This window comes from Cavia porcellus, unplaced genomic scaffold, assembly GCF_034190915.1.
Source record: "Cavia porcellus strain 051 isolate PalLab524CR breed Dunkin Hartley unplaced genomic scaffold, mCavPor4.1 scaffold_14, whole genome shotgun sequence".
Classification (NCBI taxonomy): domain Eukaryota; kingdom Metazoa; phylum Chordata; class Mammalia; order Rodentia; family Caviidae; genus Cavia; species Cavia porcellus.
In genome coordinates, this window is record NW_026947497.1 from 61,784,014 (window position 1) to 61,803,854 (window position 19,841).

At 54.8% G+C, this 19,841-nt stretch overlaps 1 protein-coding gene across 1 annotated transcript; it reads right to left on the minus strand.

Annotated features, from left to right (window-relative positions):
* Positions 1-983: 983 nt before the first annotated feature.
* Pomgnt2 (protein O-linked mannose N-acetylglucosaminyltransferase 2 (beta 1,4-)) lies at positions 984-18,636 on the minus strand. Its single transcript, XM_005006828.4, has 2 exons — positions 18,478-18,636; positions 984-3,142 (listed from the first exon to the last, which is right to left on the minus strand). The coding sequence occupies exon 2, from the start codon at positions 3,036-3,038 to the stop codon at positions 1,296-1,298; it is 1,743 nt and encodes a 580-aa protein (XP_005006885.1). The 5' UTR covers positions 3,039-3,142; positions 18,478-18,636; the 3' UTR covers positions 984-1,295.
* Between the last annotated feature and the right edge of the window lie 1,205 nt (positions 18,637-19,841).

Sequence of the window (19,841 nt, forward strand, 5' to 3'; positions counted from 1 at the left end):
GTGCATTTGCCTGGAATGTGTGAATCAGGCCACTCCTCTCCCACTGCCCTCCAAAAACCCTCTGGTGGTGTGACAGGGATTCCATCAGATTTACAGATTAATTAACACGTGGCCCCATCCCACCCCCTGCAGCCAGTCATATCCCAGACTTCCAGTTTGGGGTCAGGTCTCCTGTGTGGCTGCTGCCGGATGGAGGCTACGGTCAGGGACAGGAAAGACAGAAAGGGACATGGCGCCTGTGAGGAGGAGCTAGGCACTTGGCTGCTGCAGAGACTGAATGATGGACAGCCCTGTGGCAGGATGGAGGCCGCCTCTCCCGGTGGCTGTGGGCTGCAGGAACAGTGTGGGAGATGGCTTCGGCCTGGGCACTCCCATGGCTGGAGTTGCCTTCTCTGCCTGAGCCATAGCAAGGCTCCTTGTCCTCCCCGCCAGCTGCACCTCCGTCCTGCTGCCCATTATCTCCTCTCCCTGACAGGACGACCTGAGCCTAGGTCGGCAGTCCACTCTGTCCCCATGTAGGACACTGGGGTTCTGGCCCCAGCATGATGAATGGCAGCAGGGCTGTGTGGACTGGGAAACGTCGAGCTCTGGGAGCCAGACGGCTCTCTGCAGGGCCTGGGGGGTGATGACTCAGGCTTTGAAGCGCTGGGTCCCGGGATACTGATGTGCTCTCATCCCCTCCTGCATGAGCACTCTCAAGGTCTCCTCCTGGGGAGGCGACAGTGCCACATCCCTCTGGGGGAACCAGGAGGCAGGGACAGTGCACAGGTCCCAGGTTTGTGGATCCAGCCGAGCCTCAGGGAAGCCCTAATGGAGGTGGCTCCTTGCCCCACGCCCTGCCCCATGCACCGCCAGGCTTCCACCCCCCACGCGCCCTGCCTACCCCACCATGCGGGCACTGCCCCTTCTGCCTCTTTGGGTGACCACAGATGTCAGAGCACCCAGACCAGCGCCCTGCTTTCTGTCCAATGAGAACACCCCTAGACATTCATAATCATTTAATGACCCTTCTGGACACACTGGTGCACCAGTGAACCTGCTGACCACATGATGGCAGGTCCCCAGGGGCCTGGCACCAACCCCAGGGACTCGGAAGGAAACAAGGTCACTTAGCCAGTGTAGTTCCTGGGTCCTCACCTCCTCTTTGTAAGGGGCCTCAGTGTGGATGACCAGGACAGAGAAAGGGTGGGCGTCCACCCCCAGGGGCAGGGGGAAAGACAGGCTGCCGTCTGCTCAATGAATAAAGGCATCGTCCGCAGTCACCACTGTAGGACCACAGAGCCGGCCCGATGCCGCTACGTGGTGCAGACCAGCACATCTGCGAAGGGCCCAGGCTGCGTCTTGTTGAAGATGCAGCGGACCCACACTAGGTAGGTGGTAGAGGGCTTGATGTTCTCAGTGAAGGTGTGGTTCTGCAGCGCCAGGGTGTGCGGCACGTAGGTGCTCTCACCCTGCTCCTGCAGCCACACCTCATACCTCACCTCCCGCACCTTCAGGAACTTGAGATTCCAGGGCATCTGCCAGGACACTGTGAGCCGGGCCTCAGAGGCGCCCTGCACGGCTGCCTGGCATCGCGCCTCCCGCACCTTGCCAGGGAACAGGCCGACCCCCCATTTCTGCCTGCGTGGCCCCGGGCGGCCCTTTACCACGCGCCGGATGGCCTGAAGGAGGGACGGAATGTCCACCCTGGTGTCCTGGTAGATGCGGAAGAGCCACTCAGGGTTCCGGCAGCAGAGGTGCCGTGGGACCTCGCGGCTCTGCCGGATGCGGGCCTGCTCGGCGCGGTCCAAGTGCTCAATGCCACCCTGGTCCCAGGGCCGCTCGGGGTGCGTGACCGTGTTCTCGGGCAGCAGGTTCTGCCAGGCAACATACTGCAGGTCCATGCCGGGCAGCGTGGCCAGCGTCTTGTAGGGCGTGTAGTGGTCAGGGTTGACGGCATAGGGGAAGAGCTCCACCACGGCCGCGCCCCGTGGCAGGAACAGCGCAGTGACCAGCTGTGCCCCGTGCATGCTGACCAGCATGGAGGCGCTGCTGACCAGCCGCACCACGTCTGCGAAGGTATGCTCCTCCAGTGACACTGTCACTGTCTTCATCTGGAATTCCTGTGCCAGCGCCAGCAGCAGCTCGGCCTCGTTCAGGATGAGCCTGTTGTGGGTGCGGCTGAAGACCACGATATAGTCCTCAGCTGGCAAGGGCCCCGAGTGGCTCCCATTCAGCCTTTCCGTCAGGAAGCGCGCGAACTGCCGGATCTCATGGCCAGACACGAGGATGTTGGCCTTGGGGCCTTGGGGCTGCACGAAGCCGTACTGGTACCAAGTGGTGACCTTGGAGAGGCCCACGAAGGCATGGGAAAAGCAGAGCAGGCGGCCCAGGGCCTTGAGCTGGGCCCGCAGGAGGGGCGGCTTGGGGCTGAGCAGCCGGTAGAGGTCAAAGTGCGCGCCCTCGCCCCAGCCCTCCATGAAGAAGAGCCGGGCTTCGTGGGCCAGCCCCGGGAACTGGCGCAGAGTGTAGAATATGGGCAGCAGGTCGTCGTGGAAGACGTGCATGAGGTTGTCCGGGTTGAAGCGGTTGGCGATGAGCGCCACGTCGGGGACGAACACGGGCTTAGGCATGGAGCGCAGGGCAGCGGCAGGCAGCTCCACAAAGTTGAAGTACTGCGCGTTGTGGTCCTCCACGGTGGACAGGTCAAGTAGCGCTGGCTGGAAGCGCCGTGCGCCCAGGTTGGGCAGCATGACCGAGGCATTGCCGTGGAAGAAGATGAACTCCTCGGCCTCGCTGGAGTAGCAAAGCCACTTGAAGCGGCAGACACGGTCCGTGTGCGTCCGGCCTGTGCACACCATATGTGTGCCGCCCTCCATCAGGATCTGCAGGGCCCTGGGATAGTCAATGCGTGGGGCCACGCCAGGCTCTGGAGCCTGGTGGCTGAGGGCCAGCTCCTCCTCCAGGCTGGCCGCGTGCTCACGCAGCCGCACATGCTTCCACAGGACAGCCGCCAGCACCGACACCAGGAGGGCGTTGAGCACCGCAGACAGGTGCATCCTAGGGCCACCGCCTTGGATTAAGGTGCAGCAGGCTGCAGGGAAATGCCACCAGCCAGGCAGGCCGCACCCATCCCCATGCGCACCTGAGGACCAGCGCAGGCCTGCAGGGGAGAGAACACAGAAGAAGGAATTGGCTTGGGCGGTGCAGAGCCCTGACACACTTTGCTCCCTTGATGCCAGACACCGCTGGCTCTGCGTGCCCACCCAGCAGAGAGCCCTAGACACATGGCACTCACAGGAAGCTACAGGCAGCGGGCTGCAGGGCAGCTGCACCACCTACTCTGCCAGTGCCCTCCATCCCAGTAGCCCCATCCAGCTCAGAGTCCCCAGAGGCCCAAATGAACCCCCAGTCAGTGGAGCCCTGGCCAACCCCAGCCAGGCTCAGCCAGCACAGAGCCTTGGGCTGTGGCTCTGGGCCTCCTGCCCAGGCCTCCCACAGTGGGTAGAGGGGACATGTATGCCTCTGTGTGGGAGGGGACGCAGTCTTCCCTGGGGTTTTCCAGGAAGGATGTCTATTGACAGATGGTTCCTGCTCAGTTCGGCTGCTCCTTTTCCTGCACTCTGCCAAGAAGGCCTGGGCTTTGTCTCCATTCCCGGTGTTTCTTGGCACCCACAGAAGATGAAAAGGTAGTGCAGGGGACCCACCCTGTGCTGCTCCTCAGCTGTGGACTGAGGTCCTGCTCCTCCCTCGGCCTACCATGTCCAGTGTCTCAGCTCCATCACTGGGAGGGACAGTGGTGAACCATCCACACTGCTCCAAGCAGAACTGCTGTCTCCCTGGCATACGCTGCCTTCCCAGTCTAGGGGTTGTGGGTGCAGCAGATTCGGAAAAGGCCAGGCACTGCATGATGGCCACCAGCATAAGCTGTGAGCTGCTCTCTCCTGTGTACGACCCAGGCGGTTTGCTGTCACTTTCTCATCGTACTGCTATCACCCAGCTGCTTCCTGACTCACCTCAGGAGCCAAAGACGGGGGTGACCTCCCAGCTGTCTCAATGGGCCGCAGCCCTGCCCCAGCCACAGTGACCGGAACTGTAATGCACACTCTGTGGGCTGCTGTTTCACGTCACCTGGTCCCTAGAACATCAGAGTGCGCCCATGTGGGTGTGCACCACACATGATGGCCACATGCCATAGCCAGGACCCTGTGAAACCACAGACCACGCCTGTCACCCTGCTGTGTGACAATGGACAGGTCACTCTCTGGTCCTTCAGTGTCAGAAAGACCAAGAGGAAGCAACAGGCCAGCTTCAGCTTCTTACCTGCTCAGCACCCCAATATGAAGTGGGGTACCAGGAGCAACACAGGCAAGACAAAGGGACGGCTTCCTATGTCCGCTCTCAGAGGGATGAGAAAGAAGTGGCTGGCGTGGCCCTCCTCAAGGAACGGACACTTGGGCCTTGAGTCACTCTGCCTGATGGCAACCTTGTCTGGGGACCACGAAGCCTGACCCTAGGACACCTCCTGACACTTTGGCAGGACGCGGTGGGAGGCCCTGGGCTCCTGCAGTGGTGGCTTCCCAGGTACAGCCAGTGTCTGAACACCCTGACAGTACCCACCCACACTGTATGCCTCTGAGGACAAAGGAGAAGCCACTTGAAGGTCACCTGCCATGCCATAAAGGCTACTATCTTTGAGACCCCCTCAACCAAAAAAGAAATGAAGACACCAGACATGGTCACCTAGGGTGCCCAGAGGCCTCTAGACCTTTACCCTTGCTGCTGAGGATGGCAGAAGGCAGGGAGGCCACAGTCTCAGGCCTGGACCTGTCTCCAGATGGAACTGCACCCTTCCACCTGACTCCTATGCAGACCAACTGCAGCACTGCACAGTGTCTCCAGAGCCCTAAAAGATGGCCTTGTTTGGAAAAGGGGTTTTTGCACATGTCATCAGTGGAGAATCTTGAAATGGGGATACTGTATTCAGATGGACCCTAAATCCAATGAAAGTGCCCTTGTAAGAGACAGGAAAGGGAGATTCAATATGGTAGACTGAAGCCAGCAGCAGACCACAGCCTCTCGGACCTGGGATGGAGATACCTCGGGAACAATCAGTGAGACAGAGAGAAGAGGGGCTCTGGGAACTGAGAGTGAGCGGGCAGGGAAGGCCGAGATCGTGAAGCAGAAGGCAGTACACAGAGAAGGAACAAAGCCTTCCAGGTGGCGGGGAGAGCACACGGCCCCATCTCCACAAACAAAGGCAGCGCTGCAGCTCTAGGGAGAGCCAGCGGACTTGAAGCACCAGCCCAGGGAAAGCCCACGGCCAGGGCGCACTGCAAATACAGTGTGGGTTTCACTGTGAGCTTGACTCCGTCCACATGGCAGCTGGCATGGAGAAGAAATCCACTGCAGCGCCTGCCATGGCTAGGAGGGGCACCAGCAGGTCCACTCCGACAGGGACTTACTGTTTGTTGAAGACAGGCTACTTTAGGGATCTGAGGAGGCAGAACTGCTGCACTTCAGGGGCTCCAGGGTCACCCCACCACTGTGACTGGGTGGGAAGAGACAGTCGTGGGGTGAGGGGGAGCTGGGCACAGAAAACTATTTAGTGAAATAATAACATGAAACTTCCAAGCACTAGGAAAGATCCAGAAACAGGTTCAAGAAGTATTTAGAACCCCAAACAGGCATCACCCCAAAAGAGTCTCCCCACAACACATTACAGCTAAAACAGCAAGAACACAGAACAAGAAAAGAATCCTGAAAGCAGCAAGGGAGAAACACCAAGCGACTTGTATAGGTAAAGCCATGAAAACAACTTCAGACTTATCTGTGGCAATCCTGTAGGCCAGGAGAGCACAGAATGATGTATCCAATACACATTACTACACCAGCAAAAGTACGCCACAAAACTGAAGGAGAAATAAACAACTCATGATAAACAAAACAACAACCCCCCCCCAACAACAACAACAGCAACAAAACACTAAAGAAACTCATATCCACTAAATGAGTATTGCAGAAGACACTTAAAGGAATCCTATGCCCAGGAGAAGGGTAGAAAACTACTGAGAACGAGGAAAGACAACTTCATGACAGGAATTAGTACACACCTTTCTAAATGACTGGATGGAAATAGCTTTAATTTTTCAATTAAAACACAGACTGTCAGATTGGATTAAAAAACAAGATCCAACTCGCCTGACTGCAAGAAACACACCTCACTAGCAAAGATGCAGATTAAAAGTAGAAGAACAGGAAACAATATTCCACATAACTGGAACCTGAGAACAAACAGGAGTGACTAAATTCCTATCTCACAAAACAGATTTAAAGACAAAATTTTATGAGACAAAGAAAGCCACTGTATTTTGGTAAAGGGGAACAATCTACCAGGAAGATAAAACAATTGTAAATAAATATGCACAGACCAATCAGTATGCCCAGTTTCATAAGACAAACAGTAATCAACATAAAGGGACATTTAGGTTCCACTACAGCAATAGTGAGTTCAATGCTTCACTCTGACTCTCATCCAGACCCCCCACACACACATGCCAAAAAAAATCAGGAGAGGAATATCAGAGTTAAACTACACCACAGTGCAAATGGATTTAACAGCTGTCTACAGAACACTCCATACAACTACAAAATACACATTCTTCTCAGCAGCTCATGGAGCACACTCCAAAAACAGACCGTATTTTAGGCCATAAAGCAAGCCTTAACAAATACAAAGAAATAAAATAATGTCTTACATCTTATCAGACGCTGTTGCTAAGCAGTCGTGTCTACTGGGTGGCATCCCAAGCCAGCCTGAGCTTCTAGGGTGCTCTGTAGGCTGCAGGCACCTCCCCAAAGAGGACACACTACGCAGAGAGATTAAAGGCCAGATGGACTTGACCCAATCCAGCCCCCTGGACGCTGGGCACTCTCTGATCTCAGGCTTCTCGGCAGTAAGTAGGAGGGGGGTAGCACCCACCTCCTGGGGCCAGGGAGAAGTCAGAATAAACGCACTGGTAGAAACTCCTGAATGTGGATGTATAAAACTGACAACTCCATCCAGGTTGGTTCTACCCAGTAGGGGAAGTATGCAGCAGAGAGGAAGGGGAGAGCTTAGAGAGAAAGCTGAAACACTCTCGGCATGCCTGGCTGCCTTCCCCAACTCCGAGCAAAAGCTGCTCAGTTCCCAGGCTGGAACTGTCACTTCTGATCACAGGCACTGGACACAAAGGACTTTCAACCTGAGCCAGAGAAGCCTGCTCCTAAGGAAATGGAACCTAAGACCACACAGTGAGCATCACCAGCGGTGCTGCCTCTGGCATGTGGGGCCTGGTCCTGTACACTCATAAATGGCATCAGACATTCTGGCTTCCACCCCTCACCCCTTTTTCCAGCAGAGCCCCCAGTCTGTGCAGATAGCTTCCTTCCTTGACCCTCTCTGGGCTCAGAAAAGCTAAGACTCCTTACTCCCGGGTTGGAGCAGTAACCGGCCCTGTATGGCACCCTCTGAGTGCAGCAATGAGGCCGAGGGGAAGGCGTCATACTCACGTCAACGTACAGCGCTCATGGGGAAGGTCTGGCCCGTGGCTGCTGGCTGCATTGCTAACTTGCGGGCAAAGACAGAATGCCATGGGCGTATGTGCAGCAGGGAAGGCACCTCCAGATCCTAACCTTCCTGCCTTAAGAGGTACCAACTTCCCCATCACAGAATCCAAGCTGGGCGGGAGTCCCACATCTCACAGCACAGCGGGAGACATCTTTCCAAAGTGTCCTCAGTGCTAGGCTGTGACCCAGTGGGATTCCATGGCATTATTAAGTTTCCCTGCGGCCCTTTTAACCTGGCCAAAGTGTGAAGCCTTTGTAAGGAAAATGGAAACAATTGCACTGGGTACCATCTGCTGGCAGGGGAGGAGGACTAGGGAAAACAGGCCTCCCAGCGCAGGCAGCAGTAGCTCCAGCAAGTCCTGCAGGAGCCAGGTGCCTGTTGGGAGCCGCAGCCCCGAGCCCGGTCGCCTCACTTGGCGGACGTGAGGCCTGTAGTAAAGAGTGAAGCCTGAGGTAGATTGCCCCTCCCATCGAGCACGTTAGTTTCCTGCTTACCGCGTAAGCAACCCGCTCAACAATATAGTCTGCCTGGCAACTGATGATGTTAGCCAATCAGCTTGCCTTGCTTACTTTAACATGATTGGACACTGTACCCGTATATATACCGGTGCCACCCCTGGGCGGAAGAAGAAGCCAGGTAGAAGCCCAGAAGTAAAAGCCCAAAAGGAGCCGCGGAGAGCGGACCGGTAGAGGCTTTGGGGCAGACTGAAGCACAAAAGGAGCCGCGGGGAGCGGACCAGAGGAGGCTTCAGCTGGGAGAACCCAGGGCAGGCTATACGGAGAAGGAAAATAAAAAGAAAAGGTTGTCCACTACCAGACTTTGTCGTGTGTCCTTCCTGCCGGCCGGGAGCGGACATCGACATTTGGAGGCCCGCCCGGGGACTGATCACCCCCGAGACGTGGAAGTGGACAACGCTCCAGTACAGAGCTGCGAGACAGGTGAGTTGGGGATAAGCCTGGGCTCTGGGTGGCGCGCACCTACAGGGCTTTTAGACTCCCCTCAGGCTCACGCGTAAGTGGCGGATTCCTTGGGCCTCACGCGGTGAGTAACATATTAAAAGATGGGAAACATGCTAGGTAGCAACACTAAGAGCGAGGGTGGTTGTGGAGAAAGCTCTCAAGAGCTTACAAAAGTATGCAGGGTATCTGAGCAGGCCCAGTCAGGGAGCTCCCGAGAGGGGTCCGTCAAGGGGAACAAGGATGCTAAGGAGGAGGACGGGGCTCTAGCCTCGGAGTCGTCTGACTCCGAGGACGAGGGAAAGTTGAATGGCAAGGAGGCCAAAGAGACCAGCTGTCAGGAGCCTAAGTCGCTCGATAAGGAGTCACAGGGTTCTTTACCTTGGGGGCCGTTTCCGGAGGCGATTCCTCGCCACGAGGCGGCCGCCTGGGAGCTCTCTCCCCTTTCGCCAGAACAGGAAGTGATGCATGGGCCCCCATTTTCCGCCCAATCACGGCCGCTGTCTTATGCTCCGCCGCCGGCGGGTCGGTATTTTTACAGGCGGCTTTGGCAGGGGGGACGCTTGTCTCATGAGGTACATCCACCTGGGATAGATAGTGGCCCCTACGGGATATTTCCTGTACAAGTAGCTATGGGCCAGGGACGCAATGTATGGGAGCCTTTTGAGATAAAGCAGATTAGAGAACTTAAAAATGCAGTTACAACCTTTGGGCCGACTGCGCCTTACACCATTGCCATGCTGGAGAATCTGTCTTCTGGGCCCCTCACCCCCGCGGACTGGATTCAGCTGGCAAAGGCGTGTCTGCCCTCGGGTAGTTACCTGGATTGGCGAGCCTGGTACACAGAGTTCTCTGCCGAGCAGGCTGAGAAAAACGCCGGTCGAGGAAAAAAGGGGCTGGGGATTTGGCTCAGCGGCATAAGCGCCTGCCTTGCAAGCAGCCAGTCATGAGTTCGATCCCTGGTACCACTAAAAAAAAAAAAAAAAAACGAAAAAGATAAAAATAAAAAATAAAAAATAAAAAACAAAAAGGGGGAGTAGGCCAAGGCCTGGCCCCAAAGGCACGATTATCCATGGCACTATTCACACACAATTTTTTAAATTTAAATAATGATAATCGCTCCCCAGCTGTGGAGCACTGCAACCCTTCCCCCAACCATAAAGGGTGGGTGAAGTGGAAAGATGTCCTGACAGGACAATGGATGGGCCCGGATCCAGTGGTCAGCTGGAACCGAGGCGCGGTTTGTGTTTTCCCACAGGAACCGGGACGAGAACCACTGTGGATACCGGAGAGACTGACACGGGCAACAAAGCCCTCGACTGAAGATCAGACCTGCCCTACTGGAGATCCATCACAGACCAACCAATAAGATGAATAGAAATAGCGGTAGCCCGAAATGGACAAGAAGATCCTCAGGCATATGCATGGCTTGCTCAATTGGCCCACGACCGAGTCTAGATATGGCGGGCATCCCTCATTCTCCTCCATAAGGTGACAATACACAGCAGGGTAGGTGAGTCAATGACGGGTAAGAGCGTGCCTCCCCAGCACGACTCGACCTAAGCCAGGCCCTACCCCATTCTGCACGTAAGCCGCTGGACTGTTAGATGCTGCCCAGGTCTAAATTTCTCTCCGAGGGGATTTCTTTACGGAGAGGAAATGAGTGCAAGCTTGTGTGCATCCAGGTTCCGTCCAGTTTGTGCCTGGCCCTAGAAAAAGGACGAGGGCCTCAGGGCCTTGGCAGACCATGGCATGGCCAACCAGGGTCTAAGCCAAGGACCTACGGTGGGCCTACACATAGGGCATAAGCCTCTGCACCCAGTCCAGGAAGGGCTACGATGTGCACATTCATAAAAAATAAAATAGGGGGAGATGTTGGGAGCCGCAGCCCCGAGCCCGGTCGCCTCACTTGGCGGACGTGAGGCCTGTAGTAAAGAGTGAAGCCTGAGGTAGATTGCCCCTCCCATCGAGCACGTTAGTTTCCTGCTTACCGCGTAAGCAACCCGCTCAACAATATAGTCTGCCTGGCAACTGATGATGTTAGCCAATCAGCTTGCCTTGCTTACTTTAACATGATTGGACACTGTACCCGTATATATACCGGTGCCACCCCTGGGCGGAAGAAGAAGCCAGGTAGAAGCCCAGAAGTAAAAGCCCAAAAGGAGCCGCGGAGAGCGGACCGGTAGAGGCTTTGGGGCAGACTGAAGCACAAAAGGAGCCGCGGGGAGCGGACCAGAGGAGGCTTCAGCTGGGAGAACCCAGGGCAGGTTGTACGGAGAAGGAAAATAAAAAGAAAAGGTTGTCCACTACCAGACTTTGTCGTGTGTCCTTCCTGCCGGCCGGGAGCGGACATCGACAGGTGCCCACACCTGGTTCTGTCTTCCTGGAACCCTGGGGATTGGGGGCTCAACATGTGGGGTGGGAGGAAACAAACAGCACTGTCCAGGGGGACCAAAGGGTTGGAGTGGAAGCTTCACAAAGAGGGACAGGCACAAACCCAGAAACCTGGGCCAAAGCCAAGTCCTTGGTGACTGGGGTGCAGCTCAAGGAATGGACTTATGGCAGCCATCGCTGCACTGCCTGTGTCTGAGCACCCAGAGGAATAAACAGAGGCGGAAAGGCTCTGCCTCCTCTACTTTGGGTACCACATTTAGGACCCAGTTGGCATAAGGAGCAAAGAGCTTAGCAGCTCAGCCAGGGCAAAGCATCTTGGAGCAAGGATTTTTTTTTTTTTTTTTTTCTCAAAAGAAAGCAACAAATGGAGATTCAAAAGATGCCATAAAAAGTCTTCAGAAGCTCAGGCGGAGGCAGGAAGCTGCCGATCCACCCTGGGCCACTTACTTGGTCCCAGGGGAACATGGTGGTCAGAGTCCCAGGGACAGGGAGCCCTCCTTTCTGGACCTACCTGCTCAGGAAGCGCTGGAGGAAGCCGCTGCTAATGTGCACATCTGCAGACACAGTGCCTACTGCAGGCCAGGCAGCGGGGCTGGGGCTGCTGGTCCACAGGAGCCACTGTCTATGCTACGGCCCAGCACTAGGCCAGCCCCAGGCCCGGGCACAGAGAAGCCCACAGGGGCCTAGAGGCCTGGGATGGGGAAAACACCTGGGGATGCCAGGCCTGGTGGAGGGGTATGCACACCCGTATTTCCTCAAGGGCCCCATTCTGGAGTGAAGCCAAGGGGCCACGACCTGGAGACTTTGCCCCAGAGTTAAAGCCTGGGCCAAAGGAGCTGGCAGGACCCGCCTTTATCAGTCAGTGCGCACTGCTGCAGTGACACACCGCAGACTGGAGGTTCAGAAGCTGAGTTTATTTCCTCACGGTCCCAGGGCTGCCGATGGCCCTCTGGTGAGGTTCTCTGACCTGCAGAGGGCTACTGTGGGGCCTCATGCATCACTGCCTTGGTCCCATGTGTGCCCAGAGAGAGCCAGACAACAGCTCTGATTCTCCTCCTCTTCTCTGGGGCACATCAGGCCTGTCAGGTAGGGCCCCATGCTACGACCTTCCCTGTTCCCTTAAAGAACTATGCAGTATGGATGGGAGGGTGACAAACCTATGATTCCATCCAAGAAGCTGAAACCCACTTTAACTATGTGCTGACTTATTCCATGACACCTAGCAACCACGCTGATGGAATGAAGATCATGCACTGGTGCACAGGGTCTGTGCTGCTCTGTGAGCGCAGGCCACACTGCGAGGTGTGGTCTAAAGCACCTCTCTCCTGCAGCCCCGTCCCTGCAATTCCTGGCTTTGGGCAGCCAGAGACATGAGCCACCCACAATGGTGGGGCCGCTGGGCTGAGGGCTCGGCGGCCAGCACCTGCCAGCCATAGTTGGGGACTGCGGCCTGGTTCCTGTGAGCACGAAGCAATTGGACTGTAAGGACAGGACCCATTCACAACTGACGCTGAGAGAATTCCTGCCCTATCACTGAAAGTGTTTTGTCCTAAGTGCAGCCTGAGTTTATGAGTGCTGAGTACGGAAACGCTGGTCCTGCGGGAACACGTCTTATGCATGCTCCCAGGCAGCAGTGCTTTCTCCCCAAGGTCCAGTGTGGCCTTGGCATTAGGAATGGAGCACTCCTGTGAGCACCAGAACCACAAGTCAGCCTGGGGCTCCTGATACCCTGGCACAGCTCCTGGCAAAGATGCTTATCACTGGCAAACCCGTTGGCGTCCGAGGGGTGTCTGTAAACTTACCATATTTTCAAGGTACGTTTAATAGTCAGCTAAGACCTCATGTCCTTAAACTACCAGTGAGCCAGGGTAACCCCTCTTTGCTTTAGTTTAGAGACAAAGCAAACTCAAAGCTGCAGACATTAATCCTGAGCCAGCAGCTGACGCTTGTGACTCCATGTCCTCTTCAGTGACGGTAAGGCCTTCTGCAGGAGGAGATCTGTGGAATTCCAGCCTGGCCCACCTGGTGCCCACAATGCCAGTCTCTGCTAAGGCCGTGTCCAGGGTAGGTACACAGGCAAGAGGCTGCTCCAGCCAGAGGGGAGCTGGCAACCCCTCCACACTGCTGCACTTCCAAAGACGTGGCCCGCTGCTCGCATGCTAGCTATGCCGCCTGTTTCTGCTGGGCACAGGTGGGACCTCAGGAAGCTAAACCTTCCTCTGTGGTCCCCTCCGGTCACAGAGGGGCACTACAGCATCCTGGTGCAGTCACACACAGGAAGGCAGGAACTAAACAATAGAACTCACATGAGGCTCACACAAGGGTGCAGCACCCAGTGTAACAAGTGTTCAAGGTGAGATTACACGCTAGAAAAACCCAAACCCAGTTCTGACAGGGCACTCAGACCCCTGTGTAGTGGGCCCCTGGGGCCGAGTGATGGGGCTGAACCTGTGCAGCTAAGAGACACCACTCCAGGGGACACCAATCAATCACACAGCAGCAGAGGAGGGGGCGCCCAGCAGCTCCTCTGAGGGGTCCACAGCAGGCACGGCCACACTGGCCCTCCTGTGTGTCCTAAGCCTTGGGGTCCTCTGCCGTCCTAGACAGTGCTGGCCAGGTTCAGTGTGCAGAAAGGCAGACTGGGCACTGCAGCCTCGGGGCAGGCACAGGTAGTGACCGGGATGGCACGGGGTAAGATCTGCCAGGAGCCCCAGGTTTCTCCAGCGAAAACCCAGGGATCAGGGGACCACGGCATGGCCCTTTGCAGGGGGAGCCCTCCATGGCCGGGTGACCATTGTCCCTGTCCTGGGAGGCAGGAACCCAATGTCAGCAAGTGGCAGAAGATGACACTTCTATGTGGGCGTTCCCACAGTCCCATCACCATGGTGTCACCCTGGACTCTTCCCTCTCCTAATGAAGGTGACATTATCATCAGCTGCATCCACAGGCCAGTCACGAGGTGAGCATCTCTGCCTCCCTGTGAGCGCCTTCATCGTACAGAGGCAAAAACCAAAGCCTGGAGGTCAGAAAACTGCCCTCACCTACACGCAGAGCAGCAAGGGACCCTCAGCACGCAGGCTCACCAGCGTCTGCAGGATTTGCTTCCTTTTATTTGGAAATAGTCTGAAACTCATAAAAAAGTTGCCTGTGTGGTACAACGAATTCTCCTACACTCTTCCCAATCCATCAACTGCTTTCCTGATACATCTGTTTTATCATTCTCTTCACACAAAATCTTTTGTCTAAGCCATTTAAAAATAAATTGGAATCAGGTGTGGTAGTGGACACCTGTAATCCCAGCACTTGGGAGGCTGAGGCATGAGGATCTCTGTGAATTCAAAGCCAACCTGGGCTACACAGGGAAACCCTGTCTCCAAAAAAGCAAAAACAAAAACAAAAACACAATAAAAATACGTTGGGGACATCTTATCCCTGCAGGACTTAATATTTACTATTTCAGTGTGCACTTTTTGAAGAACAAGAAGATTCTCTTACACAACACAAATGCAGGAAGTTCACACTGACATGATACTGTCACAAGTCTGCGGTCTCTATCCTGCAGTCCACAGCCTGATCCAGGACAAGGTGTGGGCTCTATGTACCCCGTCCCTCTGAAGTTCAACCCAGGACAGTTCCTTGACTTCTATGATCTTGATAACTTATAAGCCAGGGGCAGCTCTTTCCCAGCATCCTCCTCCAAACGGATCTATGGGCATGAGCTCACTTGCCTGCCCTTTGGGATGCACTAATTCTGGGGTGCTGGGGACTCAGGACCCACAAGGTTGAGAACTCCATTCTATGCAGGACACTCTTATCCCCAAGATGAGAAGCCCCATCATGCTCACGGAAGCCATGCTCACTTGGTGGTACAGGTGAGGCTGCTTCAGGGCGTGCCCTTTGTACCTGTGTGGGCCCCGTGGGCTGACAGTGACACATGCCAGCTGGGCCCCGGCATGGGCATGGGCCATGGGCACACAGGACTCCCTACCTGGCTCCCTTCCATCCTCAGGGAAGGACTTCTCTAAAGGTCAGAGCTGTCTGAGCCTGGAGGCCCTGCCGGGAAACAGCCTCGCTCCAGATCGAACTGGGGTGCAGGGCATCAGTGGAGAGGGTCCAGTCCCAGGCACCTCCAAAGCAGGACCGGCAGATTCTGGGTCACCACGACACCACTGATACAGACCCTTGAGCCCCACCCACGCCAGACCTGCTGCACCAGACTCTGCAAGCAAGGTCCAGGTCCTTCCACCTGATTCTCACGCATGCGTGATTTTAAGAGGAACTGTTCCAAGGCTTTGTGAGCTGTTTCAACACTACATAATCTTGCAGTACTCAGCAAGGTATTTCTGTCCAGCTTGGGTAAAGGCCCGACTTAACTGAAGATAACCCACTCCATCTCAAAGGCTGAAACAGGTTGGACCCCAGCCTTTGCTAAGTTCAAGGGAAACAGAAGCAGCCACATACGAAGCCTACTAGAAGACGTGTCCAACCCACTCCCTCCCTTACCAATGGCATTACTTGTGGTGTGCAAGTAGCAGGAAATGTGCCCAGGTCTCTGGGCTGTAGGGCGGGGCCTGATCTAAAGTGGCCACTAGTGGGGGACAAAGATGCCCATACCTGCTGGCCAGGGGAGGGAAGGCAGGTCCTGCAAAAGGAGCCCCGGAACAGAGCAACGCTGGGCCGCTTCTCCAGTTCCTTACCACAGGAGGAGGCAACTCCTGATCTCCTTTCAGGATGGGCAGGACTCCTGCCACCAACCTTCACAGCTGAAGGACCGGGGTACATTTCATCACTGGGTCTGAGATGACCCCACACAAGGACTTATACTGGGAAGAGTGGCCACACAGCAGACAAGGCCCCTAACCCCTTCCCAATATTTGGCTGGGCTTCCTATTCACTGCACCGCAAAGAAGGTTGCTTTCTGCTATATTCTGCAAAAGGGAGAAAAGAGAAAACCTCTTAGCGTAACACAGCAGCCATAGTAGTCACCACTGACACAGTGAAATACCTTTCTTATGGACACTAAGCCCTGGGCAGGTACCAGTGAGGACATGAGAAACCAGGAGGGGAAAAAGATCAAGCCTGCCCAGGCTCACTAAGAAAAAGAGGTTGTCAGTTCTGGGTGGGTTGAGGGTCAGTGTTGCCACCATCTCAGCCCACCTTGCACCTTTTATGTGCCAGGGTCTCCTGAGCCCTGCTCCTGCCCTGTGTCATTTAAGCCTCATAAAAAGCTCCAGTGTAGGTGCTAGTATTTTCCACCTTCCCTTCCTCACTCCCTCCTTGTAGCTCTACCATGGAGCTGCACCCCAACCCTATTTCTTTTGACATAGAAAACCTGGGCTTAGTGGGGGGAAAGTCTCTTAAGGTCTCACAGCTCAAGCAGGAGCTTCAGGATTGGACTGCTTCTGACGCAGGGTTTTTTTTAAGCACTGTGCTCATCTGTCCTCAGACTTGAAGGGACAATTGGTGACAGGGAAGCGGGGTAGACCTTCAAGCAGCGAATGTTCATTATGCCAGGGCCAACAGCTGTGGATGGCTCTGGGAACAGAGACGCACAAGTCCTGGCCGGTAACTCAGCAACCAAAGGCTTCTTTCTGTAATTACTCCCCACCCGGCCAGGCAGAGAGGACTGTCTGCCCAGCAGGGAGATGTAGGCATTGCTTGGCCCACCTGAGGTGACATGATGCCTTGTGCTGAGATGAAGTAATCAATTTACAATTAGAAAATCGCCACTTTTTAGAACTAAGAGCCCTCAGAATGGTTTTCTCCAAATATTTTATAGAAGAGGTCTTGGGAGCAATGTGAAATCTCATGGGCAGCGGAACAAAGGTGGTGACATTCTAGTCTGTCTAGGGCTGCTCTTCAGGCCCTTTTCTCAGCAGCTAAACAAGGGCACCTGGCTCATGCCCAAGCCTTACAACCCCCACTCCTCCAGCCACTCACCCAGATAGCGGTCCAGCAGTGCGAGCCTAGGAAGGTCTCTGGCACAGTGGGCTACCTCTTCCAAACACCTCATTCTCAGACCCACCCAGGGACACCCTCCTCCGGTGTCACAGCTCACCCAAGCATATGCACAGGAAGTGTGCATGTACAACCAGCCTCTGCAATACCAGAGGCTGCCTGGGTCATTACTGGGTCCAAGAAGAGAAAGGCAACAGGCAGCAGAACCGGAGAATTAAATGGCACAGGTGCTGGAGCTGGAAACTCAGTACAGAGCTCTGGTTCAACATCAGGTACAGCTACAATACCAGGCCAACTCTTAACCCCTCCGAAGGCTTCCTGCCCTGAGACACAGACACAATTACACCCACTTCACAAGGAGGTTCGGGTTTGTGGGTGCCAATAGGCAAAGCAAGCAAAGCACTGCTCCTGACAATCATCTTCATAATAGCATCTCTAACCATAGTAATCTAACCATTAACAGTTAGTTACCTGCTTTTATGATGAGCACAGTGCTAACCACTTTATCTGCTTGACCATTTACTCCCCACTACAAACAGAAAGCGAGTATCATTAATCACAATTTATCATTAATTACATTTCTCCTGTAAGTTATGCTCAGGGCTATTAATAGCTCAGTTATTAAGTGGTGGGACTGGGACTCCAAACTCCGCAATGACATCTCTGGATTCTTCCTTTCACATTCTATTCCATCCAATTTAAAAAACCTGGAGAATCACAGGACAAACAGGTCCTGGGGGAGAGTAGCCCCGTGGTGAGAGAGACTAATGCCATTCCTTGGGGAACAGGCACATGGTAATTTAATTTTCTGGTTAGCTCTACGTTCACCCGAAGCCTTTTTATTGCTATCTTGTAAGCAAGGCTCGTTGCAAGAACCAGCCACCCAGAAGGCTGCTTAGGAACACACTCAACTGCTGCAAACCCAGCACACTGAGGCCACCAGGACGCTGGCGTGGCAACACGGGGCCAGTCTCCTGTACCTTCCCCTGAGGACAAGCCGGTGTTCTTTCCTGGCTCTGTTGGAACGTAGACTCCTCATATGAAATGGGAAGAGAGGAACTGGGAGATCGCCAAGTCCCGGGGGAGGGGGGGGGGACCGAGGAGGCAGCGGACTCCTGAAAGTCAGGCCAAGGCTCTAACACACCCCGTGCGTTGCAAGCACGACGTCTGCTGATGGCTTGCTCAGCACGGTTGCGCTTCATCCTCACAGCGCTGGGGTAAAGATGCCTGCATCTTCGTTTCACAGAAAAAGGAACTGAGGCTCAGAGAGGATGGGTACGCGGCTCCAGAACATTCAGCCAGTAACCGGAGCCGGGACCGGACGGCCACACCTGTCCCGGGGGACACCTGGGGGCAGAGCCAGTCTCTCTGCAGGGTCTGGTCGCCGCTCCCGCCGGAGGCCCGCACAGGGTCCCGCTTTGGCAAGGAACTCGGGTGGCCGCGGTTCACCCCACTTCATTCCGCCCCGCCGCCAATACGCAGCTGTCACCGTCCCTGTCGCCGTCGCGCGTCTGACTGTGCCGCCGACCCCGGTCCCCACCTGCCCGCCCCCGCCCAAGCCGCCTCCAGTGCGCGCCTCACCTGGAGCCTCTCACCTCGCGGCCCCGCTGCCGCCGCCCCGAGCCCGGGAGGCCCCGTCAGCGAGCGCAGCCCGCCAAGCTGTCCAGCTCGTCAGCAGCAGCAGACTCGCAGGTGCCCCCGTGCGCCTGCCAGTGGCGAGCCCGGAGCCACATGCACGCGTGCGCAGACAGGGGCTCGCGCGTGCGCAGACAGGGACTCTGAGCCAGCCTCGGCCCGCCCCGGGGGCCGGGCGCGCGGAATGCTGGGAGTTGTAGTCTACATCCCAGGGCATCCAACCGGCTCCACCTGTGCAGTCTGGGAGTTAGTGTTTGTGTCCTGAACAGCATTACTTTGTTAGGATTACACAGCTTTGAGAGCCCCGGTAAGAAATTAAAATTCAAGTTCCGCTGATAAACCAAATGCAATTTATAAAGCCAAAAAAGTAATACATGACCTGCATTTATTTTTTATCAGTACATATTTGTAGTACATACTGGTTGCTCATCGTGGGGGAGTTGGTACATGTGCATAACACATTTTAATTATGTTTACTTCTCCTTCAATCTCCTTTCTCCCTCCTTTCCATTTGTTGTTTTGGTTTTTTGGCCAGGGTTTTGCCATGTAGTTCAGGCTGTCCTGGAACTCTCAGCAATCCTCCTGTCTCAGCCTCCAGAATGTAGGAATCACAGGTGTGCACCACCACACCTGGCTCCCTTGCCCTTTATAAAAGATCTAGGTCCTTGTTTCTTATCATCTCTCTTTTATTTTGCTCTTTAATTTATGCCTTGGATTTCTCATATAAGAGAAATCATACGATATTTAAACTTATGTGTTTGATTTGTTTTGAGTAACATTACAGTCTCCAGTTGCATTAGCCGTCTTCCTGCAAATGACTGCAACGTATCCTTTGTGGCAGAGCAGTACCCCTTTGCTGTAAATACCACATTTTTTCTTTATCCACTCACCTGTTGATGGACATCAATAGTCTGTTTCCAAGATTTAGCGATTATGAACTGTGCTGCTATAAACATGCTGTGTTCATAGGGCAGCTGCTTTTAAAACACACCATGCTACAGGGGTGTGGATGCCCCAGCTCTCTGCTACTTGGGTTCAGTTGCCTGTCCCATCCTAGCACATCCAGCTGGCACACCACTCCCAGTTCCTAGGACTGTGGCTACTGGAATTTACTGCAGAGCCTCAGAACACACATTTGCCTCCATTTCTTGATTCACAGATTTTAGATTGCTTGCCTTTGCTAGGATGCATAAGGACATAAGTCATACAGAATTGCTGACCAGGTCTGTCATTAACATAAGTATGATAAGCTGGTAATGGTCAAGCCTTGAGGTGTAAATTTATGCAGGGCAATCTGTCAATAGTCAAAA

Coding starts and splice junctions, on each gene's coding strand:
- Pomgnt2 (XM_005006828.4), bottom strand. CDS start 3,038: ATGCACCTGTCTGCGGTGCTCAACGCCCTCCTGGTGTCGGTGCTGGCG.